This window comes from Brachyistius frenatus, unplaced genomic scaffold, assembly GCF_029030835.1.
Source record: "Brachyistius frenatus isolate BFR_SWC_R1_liver_20210118 unplaced genomic scaffold, ASM2903083v1 Contig_4, whole genome shotgun sequence".
Lineage (NCBI taxonomy): Eukaryota > Metazoa > Chordata > Actinopteri > Embiotocidae > Brachyistius > Brachyistius frenatus.
In genome coordinates, this window is record NW_027210603.1 from 4,535,895 (window position 1) to 4,560,478 (window position 24,584).

A 24,584-nucleotide genomic window follows, 5' to 3' on the forward strand; every position below is an offset into this window, starting at 1 on the left:
GTTGAGCTCATCTGACACCTAACATAAATAATAATCAATAGATAAAGTTTAGGAACCACATTGTTGGATATTATGAGTGATAGAGAAAACTTTCCAGCACATGAAGGAATAAAGTGTAATTCTATCTAACTTATTGAGATAAAATCAGTTGTTGAATCATCACCCCATCATCCAGCTCTGTTCTAGCCCAGTACAGCTTGCAGAAAGCTCAATTAGTGTGTTTTATCCTGTGGTAAGATAAAAGTTAGGAAACTTTAATGCTTGGTTAGACTACTTGCAACAGATTTTGTATCACAAATGCAATCATCCCTTAGCTTGCGCCCATAACTTTGGTCCTTTAAAAAGCTGCTCTCTTTCCACACTCGCAGCTAAAAAAAAAAAAAAAAAGATGTGTTGTTAATGCTGAACAAGCAGAAATGGAGAGACAGTCACAGCACTCAGCTGTAACACAGTCTGGCACAACACTAACAAAGGAAATGAGCAAACCACACAGCAAATAACAGACTTTTATTCAACACTCTGGGCCCCTCTGCTTATATCTGGGTGCCAACCCCAGTCACTTACAAATAAACAGATTTATGAGAAATACTACCTACAAATTACTACATTTGTCTAGACAGGACATTATTTTAGCTTTACTTACATTGGCATGATCAAGTTTGATTTTTATGAATATGTCAAACATTTACAGCTTCCAAATTTGCACTTAACAGTAAATGGGATGAATCAGCAAATAAACTACATTTCCCACAGCATTGAACTATTCATATGACTCTGACACTTTTCTGCAAGCAAAACACAAATTATACTTTCTACAAAAGAAAAATCTGATTTAAAAAGTTGAGGACTTTAATAGTTGAACTTTCAGTCAGGTGAGACATGTGACCTGGGGAAAATATTTCAAGATTGATTAACTTTTGTTGTCATCTTTGTTAATGCACTTAGTGTACCACTACAATACAATAGACAGTACAATAACAGAAAAAGCACAAGACTGAAAAATAATGGAGGATGTTTAACTCATATTGTCTATATATTAAATTAAATCAGTGTTTTCAGACCGTGATTCTAAACAGTGTATGCTTAAAGCAACACATGATAAACACACTTTCCCCCTTAATATGGTCATAAAGTGAAGTTTAAAATAAATACAATATTCGTAAGCACTTTTTCACTGTACTGCAGTAATTTTTTTTTCTGTTTCAGTATGATAATACAAAATTAGAGGCAATACATCTTTGAATTCCTTTTCGCACAACAAACTGTGGTGAGGAGAAAAAGCAGAAATCTATTTCAAGAATTTCAACATACAAAATGTACATTGACATACGTTAAACAGGCAACACAAGATCCATGCACTGGATTACTTTTTTTAACAACTCCAAAAATAAATTGTAAATCTGTAACACGATACAGTCCACTTTATACTGACAAGCACATTATTTTAGCAACCACAGTACATTAAAAATAAATTAAGAACACATTTGTTCCGAGTACAATCAAGTACAGCAACAAAAAAAAGTTCTCGCTTGAATAATCCAATTTGATTCCTTTTGGTTCGTGATCATCATCATCTGCCAGAATGCAAAGTGGTAATACTTAATATAGATGCCTGGTGCAGACAAACATGCTGTTGGACCATTAATACACTCTAAAACAAAATACTTTCTCACAGAAAATTTACAACTTAAGCTAAACACACAAAAACATTTCCTCATTCAAACATAGAGACCGCATTGACATGGCTTCGCACAGAAATGGCACAGTCTCTGAGAGCAAGGCTCCAAAAAAGGCATCTGAAACCATCCACTATATCCAGTGGACCATAAATCCTCAGACCAACATTTGGCACGTTGGTGGCTTTCATTACTGCCAGCTTTCTGTAAAATAAATCGAACTGGCAAATGAATGTAACTAACTGATCAGGTCACAAGATATTTTTCACAGTTGTGGCCATGCAGGCTCTGTAGAGTGACAAAACTAAACCAACCTGCTGTTTGTTTGTCAAAGCAATACTATATATATATATATATATTGTGAGCCTACAATCAGATTAAATATTGTTTTTATTGGTTCTCCACACCTCACTTTACAGAAAATGTAAAATATTTTAACTGGAGAACAGAAAAATTTTTGGTGGTCACATTTCACCGGCAGGCACAAGTTGCATTCAGGCGCGAAACTGTTTCAGTCCTTCTGGAGGGACTCGTCCACCTGCTTTTTCATCAGCTTGATTTTAAGTGTGTAATATTCCTGTTGGAGCTTGAGGACTTCCTCTTGTCTTCTCAGCACGGACATCTCCAAGTTCATTCGCTCCTGCAAAGTTGTGCAGTGCGTTGACGGCAGAGAGGTAATGCAAGAAGTATGCAGGTGTTCTCCAGAGTGGGAGAAGACGGCAGCATGAGGAGGGCTAAATCGCACCGTGAGGGATTTAGCCGCGTTAGCAAAATCAATTTTTTGTTCTGCTGGGGAGAATGTTGGACCTGGATATGTAGGCAGCCTTTGCTCTGTCAGTCCATCTTCATCACATCTGGAAAAAAGTTTGTCCAAACATTTGTCGTATAAATCATATTTTATAAACTAATTGGAACATCTTTTTCCTAAAATAATGTCACTGTTTCTCTGAATATCCCACAGAGTTCACTATGATTTAATCGTAGATACAAACACTAACAACAACAACAACAAAAAATATATATATATAGGCTTTTACCTTTTTTGTTGAGTCTCCATGAGCTCTGAGACTGAAGAGTCTTCTCTGTCCTGTTGCAGCATATTGGAGAGATTCATCACAGAAATAACTATCTGGGTCACAGCATTGAACTGTTCAGGGGATGGGTCTTCATCTGTGAATGAGAAATTATACATTATCTAATAAATTAATTTAACATATAAACAGAAAGCAAATGTTTTCCTCCAAGTTTTAAACTCATTCTTTCTTTTCTGAATCCATCCTCACATTCAGAGCTTCAGCTTACTTCACCAGCTGTTGATCATAGATTTGATGATACTATTTTAAAAACTTTTTATTGATAACAAACTGCTGATTTTTCTCACCCGGTTGCCTTTTCTGCCGTTTGATCTCATCCCTTGTCTTTGCGAGTAGATTTTCCCACTTTTTGTTACAGTCTGAAACTGTACGCTGAGCCTGAGGAAAGGCAGCGTTGATGATGTGGACTATCTCCTCCCAGGCTTGTCTCTTGTCTGGTATTGATACTCCGGTGCTGTACTTTCCTCTGATTATGCTTTTCCTCTCCTGCACAGCCTGTGCAAGAAGAAAGCACTCCTGGTCTGTCCAGTTAGGTCTTCGCTTCCTGCTGCTCATCACTTCAGGAGCCTGCAGTGGCATTAGTCTGAAAGAGAAACACACACAGATTGATTATCCGTTATTGCTTAGCTGTATGTACAGCTCGTCCCTCAAAACATGCCTAAAACTGATCATAAAATTTGTAAGTAAATTCAACACTACTACTCATCAGGATCATGAAACCCTCAGGTAAAGGCTTCCACTTAAGACTCTTTGCACTTAAGTTATTATAGTTAAGAGATTTTTTTCAGTTTTAAGATTTTCGCCACATTAACTGAGTCAAAGCGACGAGTTATCAGATATCTGTTCAGGCGCTTGCAGGATGCAAATACTATGAGGTACAATACATCCTATGACATTAAAATACTGGTAAAACCTTTAAGGTAAAACGTTAAGGCTTTCGTCTCCGTTTTAGGGAAAATCCACAGTGTCGCAGGAAAGTGACGTCAGCGCGCGGTGACGTGTCAGTTTGTTTACAGCGTGTCCCTATGCTGCAGCGGCGCGAACATGGCTGCGGATATAACTTTACTTTTTAAAGCCAGTGTCAAGACTGTCAAAACCAGGAACAAAGCCATAGGAATAGGCTTCGACTCCCCCAAAGATGAAATCTTCAAGCGAAGCAGACCAAAGAGTGGCTTCTCTCCGAAGGCGAAAGAGGTGGTGAGTGTTCACTCAAGCTAGCTTTAGCTAACTGTGCTAGCAGCACCGTGACAACCATTCTTTACATTAAGCAGCAGCTTTAGATATGCACTATTTTAATGACGCTGTCGCTCCTGCTGTACTGTAGAAGCAGCAGCAGACTGTGATACGTCTGCAATAGGACAGACAATAGCTGTCAAACTGAAAGTCCTTGATAGTGTGTACTAGCTGTTTACTATTAACAAGGCCTCTCAGCAGCATGTATACAATTTTACTAAATGCAGCATGAACTTAAATGAGATGCAGGGGTGGACGTTATGGATACAAATGTTTTAGCACAGTATGTGTAACCTTTTAAGATGATTTGTTTTGAGTGTTGTTGTTGTTGTTTTTTCCACAAGCAACTGATAAACGAATTATTTTTCAAATAATCCCGTAAGTAGCCATGTATTGTTAACTTTGTGAAGATCTTCGTCATATCCAAGAAGCAGTTTCACACATTATGACGAACATGGTGCTATAATTCACTGACTCAGAACTTTATTTCTCCTTGTGAATGTTATTTACAACTCCTTAAAAAAGAAACGACTATGACTGTTACCTCAGCCATTACCTTGTCAGTTGTATCGGGGTGTAAATTTTAGTTAGCAAGGGTGATGGCTTTAGATCAGAAGACCTTGTTGCCGTTTAGTCTTCGAGGATAACTTTAGATAACTGCTGACTCAATGTCACTCGCTGTGTTATGCTGCTTGTTTGTGTAACCTCTCTCAGGACCTACTCAGCTTGGTGGCATTCTTGTAGGTACCCAGCATATGCCAAATTGAAGAAAAAAAACATTATTTTAAGGTTGTACGTCTCTGAAAGGACTCTGGCCAGCCAACCTGTCGAAGTTTTAAAATCCAGCAAAATGTGCGCGTATAACGGCCAGCAGTTATGTTATTTGCAAGTCAGTAAATGTGGACCAAACACTGCGTTATCACTTCAGTCAATCTATTTGTAAAGATAAATCCCTTTCAAAATGTCATCTGGACAGAGAAATAAAGATGAAATGAAATAACAACTTCAAAATGACTTGAACTTCAGTGAGACATGTAGGAATGTTGAAATCCTGCTTAATGCGGGTAGGTCACAATAAGTGGCTGCTCTGCTTGAGATTGAGGCAGACAAAAGCTAAGTTGTTTGAAAAAAATTAAATAAAATCACAGTGGGCCAACTGGCCAGACTCTGCAATTTTGAACCCAAAATACTTTAATTCCAACTGCTGAATCTTACTGTGCCGTCAACACTGACAGGGTTGGACTCTGAATTGACCCCGAAAATTTGCCCAATATGATCTGGACTTTAGGCAGCGGTAAGTTGAAAATTTACTGAGAAAAGTCATCACCCGAACACTGAGCAGACATGGCAGGTTCTCTTGTGATGCTCCAAACTACTTAAAACAGGGGTACATTCTTTTACTAATCTTCATTTAATTGTAATTTTACGCAAGCCTAAATTAATGGTGTAAAAAAATTAATTAAAAAAAAATTTGTTTTAAACTTCTTGTCATGAGACACGGACATCAAAAACCTGGCATGGAAGGTAACATTGGCATTTAATTAGCTCAGAAAACTTCACAAAAAAACATCTTTGATTATATTCTTCCATAGAGGCACAGAACCATCATCTATGGTTGGCAGTAAGAGATGGATCACTGGCAAGTAAAATGCTTCGCTCCGTGTCATGAGTATCACTTGTACAGCCAGAAGTCCTTGGCATGACATGAATATCATGAACACAAACCTCTTCAAAGGTACCTTGAAGAACCACTTTACGTTTCCCTAGGGGAGTTGGGGCTTTAAGTTGTACCTGATGTCTCCAACCATCAGTCTGAGGCAAACGTGAGCCCAGTTGCAGCAGCTTTGCACAAGCAGGTTTTTGTTATGTTCTCTTATATTGATATTAGAAATGGTGGTTTAATAAAAGAGCTGCTGTGGACTCAAAAGAAACCCGAACCTGTCCTGTGGTGCCTGCCCCCCCCCCCCCCCCCACACACACACACACACACACACACACACACACACACACTGCTGTGTCCTTTGCGCTGCAGATATCATCTCGGACCATCTCGCTGAGGCAGTTTTTGTAGCAATTGAAATTGTGAGTTTGGAATGTCCTGACTGCGTACAGTTATGTCGCGGTTTTCACCCACATCTCCCCCAACTCAACTATCCATTCCTTTCTCTATACAGCTTGACATAGGCAGCATTTTTTGCAAAAGTCGCCTCTTCCCATGTATGATTCCATAAACATGCTGCAATAACATTTTCTTTCGGCTCTCGAACAATTTCTAGGGAAAGCCGATCCTCCCAAGAGCCAGTGATTAAAGGTGCAAGATCAAAACAGAGAAAATATTAAATTAGGTCCCCAGTAACAATGTTGACGGCCGGCACCTAATGCACAACAGATGTGGGTGCCCTTCAAGACGTGCATAACTCTCCCACTAACTCTCCCTCCCAAGTTCCCATTGAAGCTTCACAAAAATAGAAAGAAAACATCAAAGTTGACAAATACACAGTGGTCCTGTGAGACTTTTTTCCACTCAAAAATCAGCACAGTGAGAAAGGAAACGTTGCTTTTTTCAAGGCGATACAAAAAAGGTTTGATTGACTAATAAGAGGGCCAGTGTTTGGTCAGGGGAATCTTCTACTTCATAGGGGTTGGTTTTTGGGCACTGTGATCTTCGTTTCACCGCTCACCTCGTCACTCTCCGCAGCATGCTGCCCTTCTCAAGTTTAAATGGAAGAGGTCACTCTAAAATTGTTAAATTGGGTGTAGAAAATAGTGCTTGGCTCCACGCTGTGCCCTTAGTATTGGTATTCCAAAATTGGCTACTTCTCAGTGTTTTCTTTGCAACTCAAAAGTGCGGCCATCAGCCAGCACTTAAAAGTACGCTGTGTTGTTAAAGCGGCTCTTCCCTGTGAAAACTTCAGATTGAAATTGTATAGTCGTGTATTTTCACAGCATCTAGTTGGATTTTTAAGATTCTATGACAATTCCGTTTCCAACTCTGAAGTGTTTTTTAAACATGTAAAATGTCATTTAAAGTAAATATGAGACGCTTTAAATTAAATCATCCAGTGCAAATGCTCACATACAGCTGTCTAAGCCACGTCCGCGCCGAGCGATTTGCCGGGATCTCCCCGAGATGAACGGTGCTGCTAAATGCTCTCTTTACCAGTTGGCCTAATCTCTCCTTTGTTTTCCCATGAAAGCCGCGCAAATTGAATTTTGAGGCATCTCCTGGCAGAACTGTGACCACTAGACCTGATTATGTTTCGCTTCATGCAGCAAAGAGGTTTTTTTTTTTTTTTTAATGATTTGCAATGATTTGAAAAAGTTAAATTTAGATTTGCAGATGTTTGTCAAACTGTAAATCAAGAGATGAACACCAGATATATTGCAGACTAAATCTGTTCAAGCTAAATAAAAGTAGTGTCAAGCTCAATTGTTGAAGGGTCAATTTATGCATTTAAACATGCAGCGAGACTGAAGCAACAGCTGTGGACACTTTTTAAAGAATGTTGTAAGGCCTTGTCATTAGACAAATCTTAGTTATTGTGATTTACAATCGCTGTAATACTCGCAATATAAATAACAGCAGGCTGCATACTTGACCCTGACACTCCAAAATACAGATTCTGAACCGCAAACTATAACGGATGTGAACTCATCTGCTTAAACCGATGACCGCTCTAAATGGCACCAGTGTGCCTCTTGTTATAGATTAAGATGTTGGAATAAGTCATGGGGTATTGATTATGCATTGTCATTTTACATTGATACTGAACGTGAAACTAAGGCAGATAATGCTATTTAGATAACAGTAAACAGATTGTTTTGACTTTTCAGTTGTGGTTGTTCATCCACAGTGTACGAAAGAGTGGGGTTTTTTTAAGGCAGAAGTCAACAGAAGAGTTTGTTAGCTGCCTTTGAGGTGAGGACTGTTTATATGACTCTGCTTTTAAGGGTCTTTGAGTATCCAAGCATTGTTCGAATTTGTCATCCACTCAGCTGAAAAGTCAAGGTTTTTTCCAGGCGCTTTCCAGGCATTCCTCAAATTATATGGCTTCATTGAAATCAGTCAGACTGTTTCGTTTTTGACACACACTGCCTTGTGGTTTTTGTCTCTGTGGAACGTCTTTATTCCTCCGTCTTCACTTTTTGAGAAGCAATTTTGAATCAAGTGAGAAGCGTTTTTTTGTTCAGAAGTTACCTTACAGATTTAGCAATTTATAATCTATGATGGACTTAAGTAAAGTTATTATATCACCATCTGTTTGATGAAATTAATATTCTACAGCATGACAAGAAATGATGAGGATTGTTAGTTGTCCTGGATCTCCCTTAAATGTCTTTGTCATTGTCAGATCATGACTTTTGGAAAGTGTAGTTTTGGGGATTTTTGTGTTGTTGTTTTTTTAAAGCTACTTTATGAAGCATCTCAAGTCTAGCATCAGTTGTTAAGCTCATTAACATAAATTATTGTATATTCTGCTGCATAGTTTCATAATTAAAATATTCATACGACTTAATTCTGATATTTAAAGTAGGTAAACCTTTCTATTTTTTTTAAACTTTCCTATGATTAAAGTGGGTGAAATAAAGATGACTGCTGGGCTGAAACAAACATGGCCTTGCGTGCACATGCAAATCACGCATATTCAAATTCCCAGACCGAAATAAAAACAGTATATTGGCAAAGCTTTGAAAAACGGCTTCCGTGTGTAAATCCAAGGTGTGTTTGCATTTGCAATTTTGGATTTTACACCTTAAAAGAGGAAGTGAGTCTTAATAGGAGGAGTAGGGCTGTTAGAGCAAGTCAGGTGATGTATATTGCGGTAATACAAACAGCATGCCGGTGAGTATGACTCGGGTAGAAGAAGACTCCAGAAAACATGACTGTCAGAAATTTTCTTATTATTTAAAAATATATAGCAGAAATCACAAATAATACATGATCACATTCCCCAAAGAATCCCAGTACAAACTGATACATCGCTCGTATTGGCATGTAAGTCATCTGTAAACTGGAACACTTCTGACACAAATGTTTGTTTTCCATTTCTAAATAACTGCTCAGTTGATTTGCTTTTGAATTAATGTCACCCGCCTTTCACATAGTCAGCGCTGCCTTTCTGTTTGTTCATTTATTTTGTCTCCTGTGGAGTTTTTTTTGTTGTTGTTGGTTAAATGTGAAAGCCTCACCCTTCACATCTGTTTCATATGAAATTGATTGTTGTAATGTGATTGCCTGAAAATGCAGCAATGGAGTTTCCATTGAAATTGGTCCAAAGCAGACTACAAGATCTTTTCTCAGTGGTGATGTCACCATCTCGGTCCCCCTCGCTGAGCTCTGGCAGCAGGACAGTCACAGGTATACAAGAGATGATCTGGCTTGTTAAATTCTTTCTGTCTGTTGCGAATGGGAGAGGATTTGGAAATGTGACACAGCATACGTGCAACATACACTGTTCCTCAGTGTTGCAAAAGCTCTAATATTTGATTGAAGGGCAGTTTGCTTGACATTTTATATCCACGCTTGATCTGACCTACATGAAAAAAACACCCAAGATTCTATGCAAGAAGCGCTTAGCACATCTTTGAATCTAAATAGAGCATCTACTAAAAATCCTACACATTAATTAAACTTTAGCACATGTAAAAAAAAAAAAAAAAAAAGTAAAAGACCCTGTTCATCACTCCTCTTAAAAGCTTTGTTTCACTGCTTTTGGTTTGTTTACAGATCTGACTAAAGCACTCTAACTGTGACTAGACATGAGAAGAGAAAACTCATCCCATTAGAGAGTCAGACATAAACATGATAATAAAGTCAACATGTGGCACCGTGCTCTCCACTGAAGCATCCTCTCTGTATCAGGCCTACATACCTAAACATAACATAACGTGGCGTCAGTATGGATAGCCCACGGTCAGGACACACAGGGACTTAAACCAAAGCAGGGCAGACATCATCGAATTCTGTCAGTTACCTGGATTTAACAAAACAAAGAGCCATCCAAGCTCTTTAGAAATCTGCTAGCTAAGCCTTTTCCCTTTTCTTCCTCATAATAATCCCCCCTGATGGTTTGTTTGGGCTCAGTCAGGGCTGGAGGGAAGCAGGGGGAAGGAGAAAGTGAGGAGGTAAAGTGGGGGTCTTTGATGATGACGAGATTAGATATAGCCCGGCAGACTGTCTCCTCCTGCCCTCGCTGCGAGCTCTGTCTCACACACACACCTATGGCAGCTGCACATATACACACACACACACACACACACACACACACACACACACACACACACACACACACACACACACACACACACACACACACACAGTGAGCCGCATGCACAGGCTACCCCCTTCCTCATTGTTGAGGAATTACTTGCTCTTTAAGGTCTTAAGTTACAAGAGCAATTGATCCCTCTGACCCCCTGCAAACCCTTGAGGTTGTGCTGGGAATCTGAGCTCCAATGTATACACACAGGAGACAGCTCAACCCCCAAAGCAGCAGTCTTGACACTCCCTGGCACACCCACAATATGGCACGGCACAGCACAGCACTCTTTTTCCCTGATTCAGCATGTTCCACTGCTGTGGTTTTAGCACTACCTGCTGGTCAGAATAGTGTAGTACCATGAACAGAGAAAGCAGTTTATTGTAAAATATAAATTAGTCATGTCATCTGAGTTTATATTTTCCACCTTGAGGCAGGCCACTGAGAGCATTACTGAAACTCCAAAAAGTGCTTCCACAGTGGTTTTCCTGACTTATAAATAACCATTTTTCAACAAGAACTGGTTCTGCTTAAATAAATGGAGAGTCAAACGCAAAGATTATGACATAAATCAATGATTGATGCTGCCTCTATTGCACTAAAAGGACCAGGCTAAGTTGCAAAAATATACAATTCAAATATATTGACAGAAACCCCAGTGATGCCAAAAAAAAATGTATCTATCCAGTCAACAGTCCAAATCCCAAAATTACTCTTGGCTTTTATCATTGAAAATATGCACATTACTTTAAAAAACCTCATCAAATTATTTATCCAAACAGCTTTAATTCACAAATTATTTCAGCTCTAATATCATTCATATCTTGTGTGCTTTATCTTTGAGGTGAGACAAAAACCTTTTACCTCACGTGTTTCAGTCAAAACGACCCCTAAAAATCATGAGACACAAACTACAAAGTCACAACAAACAATGTTTAAGCAGGTTTCAGTAAAAAAAAAAAAAAAAAAGCACAAATACATTTGTCACATCCCCTCTAAAAGATCCTGTCTGCATGCTTTGTTTAATTACAAAAGAAACCTCTAAGTTCATTAAAACAATTAACATCTTGCTACATAACTGATCGTTTTTTGACTTTGAACCATCAAAAAAGTTCTGTTCTCCGTGAACTCCCCTCTGAGTTCGACTGCACTGAACAACAATTAACTCTTGACCTCAAATAATTGTATTATTACAAGGGTCTGCTTGCTCACGCAGCCCTGGCCTGCGTTAGCATGTCTCCCACAGCAGTGCCATACATCACTGAGGTAGCTTCTGAACCAGAAGAACTTCTCGGCCTCTAACAAATTGCCCCTTTCTGTTTATCTTGACACCTCTCTGCGTTAAAAAACTTGTCATTTCTCAAACGTCAGCTGAAATGTAAAACACGGCTCCAGGTCACCGTGACGCTTGCAGCGAATGTTTAGAGACATTATTAGACGGCTGGTGCCAGCCAGGTGACTCTTTACAGCCGAGGCAATTTGATAATTGAGGTTGTTAGAGTGAAAAGGCTGAAGGCTGAAGACAGCGTCGTTATGCTATCAAAATAATCCCCTGCGCTCGCTGTCACAGTCACACTCATTGTCATTTTTTTCCAATCCTGGACTTGTCTGTCTTCTGTCTTCTTGTGGATCCAACAGAGCCCACTGTGTGTGTATTCACACACTCTGCCAGCACAGCTCTGTGGACAGGGAAGCAATTTGGCCTTTTTTAATATTTGACCGAATTATAGGAGCAAATATTGGATTGAACCGAGTTTCCTCTGGTTTCCCTGCGTGCACGCACACACTTGGACATTTTCTGGGTGATAAATAGTGACATATCATGAAAGCGTATTAGGGATTGCTCTGTCAGCGCTCTGTATGCAGCAGCTCATGGTTTTATTTACGAGAGATGTTTGACGAGGAAATTGCAGGTTTGATTTTTGTATGTCCAAGAGTTGATGAATTGTCATAAGTAAATATTGAAATTTCACAGAGCTAGACAGACATTGGTCCCCTGTCACATTTACTAAATATTAAGTTATACATTTACTCTGGCTCCGTCTGAATGTAGTCGGGAGAAAATAGTTTCCTGATACGTGTCTAAAACCTCTTTCTCAAACTGTGTTGACAGGGTTAACACATTTAAAGGCGTGAGCGAGGGATAGCATTTAAAGGGGCTCATTGACGTGAAAGTAATGAAGTGGAGTAATGTATCTTCTCACTTTATCTTCGCAGATCACGAACATCACCAAGCTCAAAGACTTTCTGCTACAACACAGAAAAGATTATGTGAGCGCCGGAAGGTAAGTCTCTCCAAACGGCCCCAGTAATCAACGCAATCAACAACAGCACCGGAAAAACCCTTAGAGGTCGCCGGCTGCAGACGGGACAGACTTTGATTCTGACAAAATTCACAGAGGGTCAGGGTTATTTGATGGCACCTTCAATTATGTCCTCGGTGTGTGCGTCTGTCTGGCTGGCTGGCTGGCTGGCTGCTGGCACAAGGTCAGCAGCGAGTAGGGTGGTCTGTAGTGGCAGGCTCCAGTCTAATTGTCTGGAATAATTGAGCTGCAACCAAGTGGGGAACAAATCACGCCCAGGGACTAATCCAGGCCTTCCTCTTCTGAAGGCCCCTCTGTGTTTAGTAGGTGTGGGTCTGTGGAGTCGCCCATGTTGTGCAAGATTTGTCGATAAAGCCTCAACATTAAGTTAACATTAGAGATGTGGGTGGAATGCAGGAGTGTTAAGTGGTGGGAAAATCCGTTGGTGTCTTTTAGCTTTCTGTCTAACAGCTTCTCTTTTAACGTCCTTTTCCTGGAATAATATTTATGGATTACAGATTATAACTGAATTAGTTTAGCTGGTCGTTATTGTAGCTCAAGTATGGCTGGAGTTAAAGTTAAAAAAAAAAACTGATTGATTGTGCCTTAAAATAGAAAATAATACAATGCAATACAGTGTAATTGTTATAATATAATAGTATCTTAAACAAACATAAAATCATCTTGTTCAGCTTCATGTCTTTCCTTTTATCGCCTTTTTTATTTAGAGGATTTTTTTTTTTTTCCATTGTCAATTCACCTAACAATCAGTTGTAATGTAGCATTTCCAGGGAAAAAAATGTTGTACAACAAAGAGCCCAAAACCCCAAAAGATACATAAAAAGACTAAAAAGCCTTTATTGTCAGTGTATTGTGCAAAAATACATTGGAATTAGACTTTATGCTTGAATTAGCCGTCTTAAACCAATAATTCAAATTCCAATCTGACCAATCGAAATCCACCTTTACAGCAGAATAAATCACTGCTTTCTGTGTGCCAGGGCCTCCGGTGTTTCCGTCAGCTCTGTGTTATCAGCTGAGCAGAAGGATTGAGTCTTAGAAGTCCATCAGAGTGTGACATTAATTCTCACCTGACAGGAAGGAAGTCGTGTGTTTGGATTTGTACTCTTTTTACTGTGTGGGAAATTCAGTTGTCCTCCGTGTTCAGGTTTCCTCAAAGAAGTTTAATTTCCACTCATAGAGCTAAAACGTGAGGCTCAGGTGAAGGAGAAACTCTGCTTAAATGTGTAAGAAGGGTTTAATATTTAATGGTCAATGTGCCTCTGCTTGACATGAATGAAGGTTAAAACTACACATGAAAATGCAGAAGGAGGAAGGACATTAACACCACATTGACCAAGTTTGACTCGATAGTATTTAAGTTCCGATGTATTTGTCAGGGTAACTTGAATGTATTGTAGGTAAAAATAGTTTAAACTGTGTGTTCCTGTGTGTTTTATAGTCTAATTTCATCAGATCTTACCCGCATGACGGACAGTGAACGAGACCAGATCGACCAGGACGCTCAAATCTTCATGAGGACCTGTTCTGAAGCAATCAAGCAGCTACGCAACGAAGGTTTGTATTACTGTGCAACTCAAATGTTATTGGAAATAAAAACTTGTACTAACAGGAGATGCTGGTTTGAGTTCTTATCTTTAACGTGAAAGTGTTCCTATTTTCACATCAGCGGGGAAACGGGTGACGTCAGCTCAGATAAAGGAACACAGGGGTGCAGTGCTGGACCTGGTTGAAACATATCTGAAAGGTGAGTTTATGCAATCAATTACAATTCAGACTGAACTGCACCGAGTCCTCTATGGACCTTTTAATGTGTCCTTATTTAAGCAAATTTTTTTGGTTGGCGATTTTTTTTTTTCATGGTGCATCTGAAATCACTGAATCTATATTTCAGCAAACATACCTGCATGGTGATATCGTGTGTATCTTTGTGTTTGTAAGGAGTATGCAAGCTGTACTCTGAGCAGAGAGCAATTAGAGTCAAGAGGATGGTGGACAAGAAGAGGCTGTGAGTATCTGCACACCTCATTCACATAATATTACTCATCCTCATTTTAAGACTGTTGAAAATATTGTGCTCTGTGGTTTCAGATCAAGACTGGTTCCAGAGCACCAGATTCGAGTAGAGAAACCAGTGGAAGTGGAGCCCACAGAGGAGAAGATTGTCAAGGAGGAAAGTTCTGGTAAGTTAGTGAGTCTCCAGAGACGTTGGGCTTCTTTTTCTGGGAAAGCACAAAGACCGAAAAAAAAAAAAGCGGCCCTGCTGTGGTATATTTAGTGGCTGTGAAGTACGCTTTGCTGGTTTGGTTATTTTTGGTATTTTCCTATTTTTGTCTCATAATGTGCACTTAAATTTGCGCGCTGTGCCAAGACATTGTGTTTAAGTGCAGCACCATTACACATGATGATCAATACAGAGCACTTTGTTTAAATCATAACCAATAACTTCTAATTCTCCAACTTTGTGATCGTAATCCAGACGTTTCGATCAATCTTCAACATGCAGGATATACCTGACCGTTCACACAATTCACAGTAAAACATCAGAAAATACATAAATCTTCACAGTGGTGTCAATTAACATTTTCAAAACCATCCTCATTCATATCTTCAACCAAAGTAAACTATGTCTCTTGTTATGCAATGCCTGAGAGTATTTTCAACTTAAATACACTTTTACTGGCAACAGTAACATTACATTTTGAGTCTTTAAATGTATTTTTAATGACATTATAAGCATTACAGGTGTATTATTACGATACAAATTTTAACTAAGTTCAATAGTAGTCAGTCAAAGCAAATTTATTGCCATTATCATGTCAACTGTATTTTTATATGATCATGAAAACTGCTTAAAGACAATATTGTCTTGGTCTTAATAAACAAGATAAAGTTTAAAACTTAGTAAATGGCTGAAATGTGAATGAAAAATGAGAGGGCTTTTAATTTTAAATGGATAAAGGAAGTCATAACACTTGGCTGACCAGTGGTGTAATTTTCTCACTCAGTCAATCAGTGACAAACTTGATCATTTATAAGTCTGAGTCCGCTGTTACAGTCCTCCCAACAAACTGGAGGCACTAGAAGCCATTTTAAAACTTCACCTCTGTTCTACTCATTATCATTTAATTGCACATAATAGCAGTTATATTTGTCAAAGCAAAAACAGACTATGCTTAATGCTCTTAAATTCATCGTGACAAAATGTAAATAGCCCATCTAATTAAATCCAACTAAATTACTATGTATGATTATATTTTCCCTTTTTCAATAGATGGATTGTTGGGGGTTTTGCAGTATATAAAAAGTATGGCTTTTTAATTAGTCTGTTTTCCTTTCTGTAGAGAAGTGTGTGTCAGAGGTCCTGGATGAGCCTGTCGACCTGTGGGAGGAGGGCCGAATGGAGGACGAGCTCTCACCTGAGGAGATCCAGATGGTGTGGCACCCCAGAAACCATTATTCATGTTATGGAGTATACTGAATATGTACAGTAGATCTGTATGATTCACAGGAGTGTCACAGGTATACAGCTATACTTGGATGATGTCTCAATGCACAGGGACTCTGGTCATTTCTTCACTGAGGAGGTTTGTCAGAACTGAATTTGTAGAGAGGCAAATAGCCGAAGAATTTTGACTCGTGATTTATTTGTCATCACAAAAACGGCTTACTGGCATTGCCAGATAAAAACCTATGAAGGTTTACAGCTCAGTAATTGCAACATATCCTGAAATATTCTGATGCATCGCTTATGAAGATGTTACAATGTTATGTTTTTGTCTAGTTTGAGCAGGAGAACCAGAGGTTGATCAGCGAGATGAACAACCTGGTGGATGAAGTGAGGTGAGTCTCCATCAGGTTCCTTTTTTTTTTTTTTTTTTTTTACTAAGTCTGCCCTGAACAACATGACTCTTACCAGGGAAGGTCAGTAATTTACTTCTGTTCACACAAGCTCTGTGATTAAGTCATGTGAATCGTGGCACTATTTATACTGTCACTTGTCCTTTCACCATTGACATGGTCATGGTGATTGAAGTGCCAGGTGAGCAAGACAACAATTATTCGTGAAGCCAGATGTCGATCCAGACAGGATTAAAATGACCCACACACGTTTGTCAGCAGATGACATTATTACTGTGGGAGCCACAGAAAATCACAGTCATGTTTGTTCCAGATGGAACAAACCTCAGGTGAAAATCATCAAACACCAGACTAATGCTGCTAATACTGATGCCATCTGGAAGGGCTTATATATGCCTGTCACACTGTTTTCACATGATGTGTCATGCTTACTTTTTGTGCCCACCAGGCAAATCGAGGGGAAGGTGGTGGAGATCTCGCGACTTCAGGAGATCTTTGCTGAGAAAGTGCTGCATCAGGTGAGCTGAGTTCATTCTGTTTTAATCAATCAGTCACTTAGACGTGTTTTAAGAAGAGGTTGTACATAAGCTGCTACTCATTTCACTTTCTGTGACAGGAAACGGAGATAGACAGTATTCATCAGCTGGTTGTGGGCGCAACAGAGAACGTCAAAGAAGGCAATGAGGATATACGAGAGGTACCATTCACCAGCTGAAAAAGAAATACCTGCACTTTCTTTTGGTTGGTAAGCGCAGTCGTTTAAATGTAATTCTGTTTCCTCCTTTCACAAGGCCATCAAAAACAATGCTGGCTTCCGGGTATGGATCCTCTTCTTCCTCGTTATGTGCTCTTTCTCTCTCCTCTTCCTGGACTGGTATGACAGTTAACACAGCTGCCACCGTGGACTCTGTAGGACAGGAAACTGTTTGGACCTGGTACACATTGGTTATCTCATAAAGGAGTGATGACAACACTGAGACAGAATGTACAGGTGACTGTGCTGGACCTGGTGGACAACTTGTTCCTCATGAAGATCGTGCGTCTTCAAGTGGTGCCGGCACTTTGTTCTTCCTTCATGTTTTCTGTTATTCTTTGTCCAGTGCTCTCAGGGGTGCTCTAATGTATAAATGCACTTCTGTGGAGCACTTTGTCTGGATACACAGTCAGTCACTCTCTACCACTAAAGGAGTGATAATGGTTTGATTGGCACCAACTGCTTCTGTAAAACTGGCTGAAAAGAAAAACGGATTTTGGTTTCTGCTGATTCCTTTTGGAACCAACTTTAATGTACTTCTATCTTGTCATTGTGGTCCCATGTATTTAATTAGACTCTAGATTTATCGCTCACTGATACATTGAAATTATACTTCACTCTCAAATGCTGACAATGTTTTGCTTTCCAGGCAAATATGAGCAGCAGAAAATGTTGACATATCTATGACAGAATAACACTAACAGTGACACACCACTTGCATTCAAGTAAAAGGAAGTAATGTACTCTTAACTGAATTTTGTATCTCCTTTCTTCAGTATATCATTTTATAACGGTTGAATCATTTCATATTTATGTCAGCACGTCAGATAACATCGAGAGCATCAGAAAGCCACAGCCTGTCTTGTCTGCTTCATGTCAGAGGAGAAAAGAAGCTGTTGACTCCTGAAATTTCTCCTAATCTGTTTATTAGGATTAACCTAGATTCGAGTGAGAGCGCTTTGAAATTTTTTCTTTGATCTGAACTTGAGGGAACTGGAAGTATTAACTGTATTTATTTTGTGCACTGAGGGAGTTTGAGCAACACTGACCAGATTTACTCCTGAAATCACTCATGAAAATGTTGTACATACACTATAGGGATTCCACATGGACATCAGTGTGAAATGTGGGCACTTTATTTCAGTTTTTCATTGAACATTTTTATGTAGCAAATGCACTTCAATGGTAATCATTACATTGTTTGAAAAAGGTACATAATTTGTGACAGTTTAAGTTAAATGACAAATACAGAAAAAAGCAACAGGACAAGCATCTACTGTCAGATTGTTCCACTACATCAACCTAACTCTAGTATCTGTGATGGCTGCCAACGGCCATCTATGGTGGCGTTAATCAATGCAAAGCATTGCACAATACAGTGTCTTCACTAGCAATGCAAAAACATTCAATACAGTAGCATAAAAGTTATGCTGTGAAAAGTAACTAAGTCTCGTGAAGCCAGCAAAGAAAAGCATGTGGTGTTCACAGAGTTCAAATGAATGGAAACAATCATTAATGTCTGTTAAAAGACTTGATGAATCAAATACTGAAAACTCTTCAACAGCACTATATGCAGAGAGCAGAATGGGCTGACGCGAAACGACACAATTTAAAAAAAAAAATTCCGCTGGTACGTTTCCTCAACATCATGACAGTAAAATATTTTGACACAAATGACCTCGATGGCAAATATGCTTCAAATGTTGCCGCTTCATTAAAAGTTTACCACTTGCCTGACCCTCGACAGGTCCGACATGCTCTATTAGTGCGTGAAGTATTGGAAAAGAAAAATATTCAAAGCAAACTGATTGTTATTAGAGTCGTGCGTGCATGTGCGTTAAAACAAGCGACGCAGACACGAGATGGTTCACAGTCATTTCACAATCGGAGTACTAAAATGTGTTCTGTTACATATGTGTATGTACAAAGACTGTGTGTGTGTGTGTGTGTGTGTGTGTGTGTGTGTGTGTGTGTGTGTGTGTGTGTGTGTGTGTGTGTGTGTGTGTGTGTGTGTGTGTGTGTGTGTGTGTTTGTGTGTCTGGCTTTTTCTACACATTTGCCACTGTTTTGAAATGTAAATAAATAACAGCACATGCTATTCAAACAAACCAGGAATCCTCCCAACATTTAGGCTCACTTTTCTGAAACATGTTCAAAATCTCCCCAAATTTCCTGCTAGAGCACACATCAACTGACCAAACTACATCAACAAGGCAGCATAGCACCTCACACGAGAGAAGTTGATTTTTCCACAGAAAGCCACAGGACTCTGAGGTTTGCTTGAATGGCACAACCATATTTATTTCTCCGCAGAAGGGGGCGTCACCTCATGATCCCAGGTTGGTTAAGCCAGTTTCTGGGCAGTCTCCGTTTCCTGCTGGGTGACCTTCTCCTCAGACATGATGGTCATCCATGGTGATACTGACCGGGTGATGGTCTGCTTGGCTATGTTGTAGTGGTTGATGAGGGTAAAGAGACGACCGCGGCCCCCAGGGCCCTGAGGGGGGTAGTTGCCGTACAGTCCGGCCGGCATGCAGCGACCTTGCTGCTCCAGAAAGAGAAGATCAAACACACCAAGAGATGATAAATCATTCAGTCTGCACTGTGGGTAAGTAAACGGCAAAGAAAAATGACACAAAGTGTAATGAATTCTACGATGTAAACTGTGATTATGCTACTTGAGGAAATGGTTTAATCAATGCAAAGCAGCAGCGCAAAAGACCAAAATTTACATAAAAGCCAAACAAGAAAAACAAGTCTTAACATGAGCTAAACCTTATCTATACAAATGCCTGTAAAATGGATCAGAGTTATACATAAAATAAGACGATACTCATTAACCTCAGTGGTACAGGTTTTAAAATGAGACAATGCGACTTTTTCTGAACAGCAGCTACAAGTGACATTAGTGGAATAATGCAAAACTCTAATGTCAAGTATTAAGCTAAAACGTTATGCTACTGGAAAAGAAGCATCGGTGGAAAACGGCCAAAGTCAGCAAACTCGATTGCGTTTATTAACTAACCAACATTAGCCACCATCAGCTAGTAGCCAGACCAGATCAGACCAGAAAGACTGTATCAGCAAAAACACTCGGTGTTGAATTGGACAGTGTTGGACAGATTGCTTATTAATTCCACTTTTTATCTGAATTTGGAAGAGTTTTTTTGTTTGTTTTTAATCATCAAAAGTTACATAATTTTACATGAATTTGTGGCAGCAGTAATATAATTAAAAATCACATACAAATAGATAATCATTCTACTAAAGTTCAGGTCTACAGTGCAGAGAAAAAAATGCAGAAAAATTATGGACCAGTACATTTTTGGCTTCATTGCAACACATTGTAATATAAACACTAATATATTGTAACAGCCTGGTTGTAGTATCGGGTCTCTTATTGTATAATAAACCATAGAGTACTTTTTAAAATTGCTAAAAATGCTTTTACAACATAGACAACAGGTGAGTTATGGTAAAATTCTATTAATTTTGAGTTCTCAATAGAGATACAAAGAGAAAGAGACAATAGCAAAAGATTGGCATTGACCTAAACATGTTTACATCAGCCGCTGCCACAAACAGAGAGAGCTCGTAAGTGTTTACCGTGTAAACAAAGCTCTCTGGACAAGGCTGCTCATACTGGTAGACCTTGTAGACGACCAGGAACACCACACAAACCAGGAAAGCCAGGGCACAGATCACCAGCAAGGTCACCTAAAGGAGACGCACAACGACGTCATCGTCAGCACAAGACCTGCGGGACAGTTCAGTTAAAGGACGCCACAAAATGGACTGTGTTGATGAAAAGAAACGAGTGGGCAGAGTGGAACAGATTTCATTTTTAGATTATTACCTTTTTTTTTTTTTTTTTTTTTTAGGGTTGCTGTATTGAAATAAAAAATAATCTCCATGAAAGGGTGAGATGTATGCAAATACGTGGATGTACGTGTAACGGTGACAATGAGGTTCCGGCAGGATTTTCTGCATGTCGTAACTGAATAAGCGGGTGGCTTGTGTGACCATCTGTACATCCCAGCTCTCACCTCTCAGGGGAGTTATGTAACAGCGACTGGTGTTTCAGGGTAGCGGGAGAGGAATAAGATAAGATGTGGGAGAAATGGACTCATTATTTCCCAAGATGTTCAACCTCAAAGGTGTGATCAAGTTATTTTTGAGTATGAGTGAATCTGTTACTTTGTTATGTGCTCTTAGAGAAATTAGATATTTCAAAGCGATGACAGAGTAATACAGTAGTTCTGTATTTGTGTGATTATACAGATGCAACAGAGCAACCATCTGTTGTGCTGTTAGAATATATACGTTATAATCTTCAGGATTTCATGGGAGCGAGACGCCATGTATCCCAGAACTGCTGTGTTTGGCAAAGGTTTGATCAGACTGTTTAGTGTGCACCAGTGGGAATACAATGATATCCTTTTTATCGTCCTGGTTGAATCCTGCAGGTACAAAGCACAGCAACAGGAGCTTATGAAAGAGACCGTCGACGATAAAAGGCCAGCCTGCCACATTTCAAAGCAGCGACCTGGGGATCCGAGGTGTGTTCTCAGAGACAGCGATGTCCCTCTCTGCCTTTGAGATGTAAGAGAACTAAAGCTGTGCTAAGGAAGCGTGACACACCTCTCAGAGACGGTTTCATTTGTTGATTTTGAACGATGAAGGGGAGAGTAGTGGAGTCTCCATGCAGCACAGGTATTGTGAAAGTGAAAAAGGAAGTCTTTTACTAGTTTAGTCTCCCAACTACGATTGTGTTCTCACTTCTTAATTTTACAAAACCATATGTTTTAATCCCTCTGCAGGTGTGAACAGAGAAACACATCTGCCAGCCAGGTGGGTGTTTAGGAAGGTGGGAGAGATGCTGCCGTTTGGAGGCCATCGCCATGGCAGCAGCTGAATAAATGAGAGTTTCAGGGCGGGGTTAAGTGACTCATTGTGCATTAAGTCTCCCAGTGTCGCCTGAGAAGATGACAGGCGGCACAGGACATGAAGGAGACCTGAGCGAAGCCGCCTCAGAGTGTAAACTTGAATCGGAGAGGGAACATTACAATGGCTGTGATAAATGTCCTGAGCTGCAGGGAGGCAGCTGGCTGCTCCTCTGGCATATGCACGTGTGGGAGTGTGAGCAGATACTGGAAATGGGGTGATGTGTGAAACACAGACGGTGGCAGCAATAATGGTCTTACTTTGAGTCGCTCAGATACGCCTTCGATGATACTTATTGAGAACTCTGCAATTTTAGGAGACCGTAGCTTTCCCTTACTGCTCTCACCGTCATAATCTGCCTTTGTCTTCACCACCACCTGGTGGAAGGACATTACACAAACATTTACACATGAAAGAAGATCCAGTCATGTTGCAGTTTCTCAGAGGAAGTGAGACTTAAGAGAAGGAGGACTGGTCAAATTATTTGAATGTTTAAATGTGGAGGAAATATATACGATACATATGTAATGATGAACATTGGTTATATCCCCCCCAAAAATGTAGTTTTCATAACTGGACTAATTGACATGAGGTAAATACATTATTAAACACATTGGCCCCATAAAATCAATGTGGAACTATGAAATTAAGCATCTTACCTTATCTGGTGGCGGAAACTGGAGCTGACTGGCATCTAATGGTGTTATGAGAGGGATGGTGTCAAATCCGTCTTCAGAAGCCACCTTCCCGTTATTTTTCTCGCTGAAATTATTCCCCAGTTTAACCATTTTTCCCTGCACGAAAAAAAAAATAAACACCAACCTAAATGTAAGACATTATCGATCATCCTCCGCTGCTGTGTGATTACATTCATCGTTCGTGGAATCACAAATTTTGAATTATCTTTTTTTACACATGAAAACAGCGGTGCAATTTAAAGAAAACGAGGTGCACGGTGTGGGGCGCTTTGTGGGCCACGAGAAACCCCGTGAACCACAAAAGCGCATAAGATACACAAAGCTTCGACATCATAGGACTGATGCATCACCGGGGGAAAAAAATGAAGAATTCTCCACATCCAAACACTTACCAGCTAAGCCGAGTCGCGTATTGAATCAGTATGCTTCTCTTGATGTGTTCACTTTATTGTCCCGGTGCTGCTGTGTGTGGGTTTTTTCTTTTAGGTGTGACGCAGCCGATTTGCGAGGAGCTGGTGCACAATATGGCCAGCTGGGTTTGTGCGCCGCGTTACCTCCGAGCTGGATGCTGCTGCTGGCGTCTGGCTGCACTGCAAGTGATGTAACGTCCTCTTCACATCCATCCAAACACAGAGGCAGGAAACCCAGGATCAGGTGCCCATCAGCAGCTCGGATTTAGAGTAACATGATTTTTAGGCGCAATTCTTTTTAGCATACAGTCCATAGTTATGCTGTCTCCTGCAAAATCAACAGATCTTTGCATTTATATTCTTTGTTAGGACAGATTTAGTGCAAGACATATGGAGATAAGCAGGCTGCGACATTGTAATACAATTCTGTAAAAGTATTGATTTAGTGTATTTTAGTGTTGTCTTCAAATATTAAAGCAAATACTGATTCCATCAGTATTTTCATGAAAAATTTAGAACTCAATATGCCAATGTAAGGACTATGGTTGTAGTCGTGAATGTCCAGATCATGTGAATCTGCAGCTTCCCTGGCTTCACAGAGCTTTTTCTAGTTTGAGCTCATTGTTTGGCTGTTCAGCTCACAGACTCCCTGTTTTTCTGTTACCTCACTCTCCGTTTTGAGGTCGCAGCAGGTCACTATTCCTTATATCAGCATTAAGATGACGTGTGAATGTTCACAGCCTGTTTTTGCTGCCCCTGAGTGGCCAGGAAATTTAGTTATTGCATTTTTAAAAGTATTTTTCTCTACAATATGAAGTATTTGATGTATTGACTTCCCACTTGGTCATACATATACAGTCATTTTCCAGATTTGCCATCAATCACTTTAAGTGACTTATCATGGACATGCAAATATATATGATTCCATTTGGAAGATACACAGAGTATATTCAAATAATCACATTTATCTAGCATCATAAAATATATGATATTTATATGATACTTCATCCACTGGATTTCTTCATTATGTCCCCAGTAATGGGTGAAATGAAACTAGCATGTGGCTACATATTATCCAGTGGCTTGTTGCCAGGCTACCGTGTGTAAAATGGGGTTGGAGGAGGATACATAAATGATCAAATCCTGCCTGGTAATCCATGTTGACAAGGAAGCAGTTGCAGAGAAAATTACAATGATCTCATCACATACTGAGATAGGAACCACATGTCTTTGGTGGACTGTTGACTGACTCGACCTGGTGGCCATACGGCAGCTGCAGAGGCTCCGTGTGGTGCTACTTGTGTCTGGATGAAGAGTTTTCTTATGAGTC

General features: G+C 39.8%; 2 protein-coding genes and 1 long non-coding RNA gene across 3 annotated transcripts; 1 reads left to right on the plus strand and 2 right to left on the minus strand.

The window, feature by feature from the left end:
* Window positions 1-518: 518 nt before the first annotated feature.
* Window positions 519-3,751, minus strand: LOC138628459 (uncharacterized). The gene is made up of 4 exons (XR_011311462.1): window positions 3,684-3,751; window positions 3,058-3,353; window positions 2,714-2,846; window positions 519-2,530 (listed from the first exon to the last, which is right to left on the minus strand). It is a non-coding gene; the product is annotated as an uncharacterized lncRNA (long non-coding RNA).
* A 33-nt stretch (window positions 3,752-3,784) lies between these two features.
* Window positions 3,785-17,819, plus strand: stx18 (syntaxin 18). Its single transcript, XM_069711530.1, has 11 exons — window positions 3,785-3,967; window positions 12,481-12,548; window positions 14,029-14,144; window positions 14,257-14,334; window positions 14,529-14,595; window positions 14,679-14,770; window positions 15,932-16,023; window positions 16,372-16,430; window positions 16,897-16,966; window positions 17,065-17,145; window positions 17,240-17,819. Exons 1-11 carry the CDS (start codon window positions 3,815-3,817, stop codon window positions 17,333-17,335), a joined length of 972 nt encoding a protein of 323 aa, XP_069567631.1. The 5' UTR covers window positions 3,785-3,814; the 3' UTR covers window positions 17,336-17,819.
* Window positions 17,820-18,322: 503 nt separating this feature from the next.
* On the minus strand, window positions 18,323-23,508 carry LOC138628477 (neuronal vesicle trafficking-associated protein 1-like). Its single transcript, XM_069711537.1, has 5 exons — window positions 23,237-23,508; window positions 22,806-22,940; window positions 22,407-22,523; window positions 20,809-20,919; window positions 18,323-19,747 (listed from the first exon to the last, which is right to left on the minus strand). The coding sequence occupies exons 2-5, from the start codon at window positions 22,932-22,934 to the stop codon at window positions 19,547-19,549; spliced, it is 558 nt and encodes a 185-aa protein (XP_069567638.1). The 5' UTR covers window positions 22,935-22,940; window positions 23,237-23,508; the 3' UTR covers window positions 18,323-19,546.
* Window positions 23,509-24,584: the final 1,076 nt, after the last annotated feature.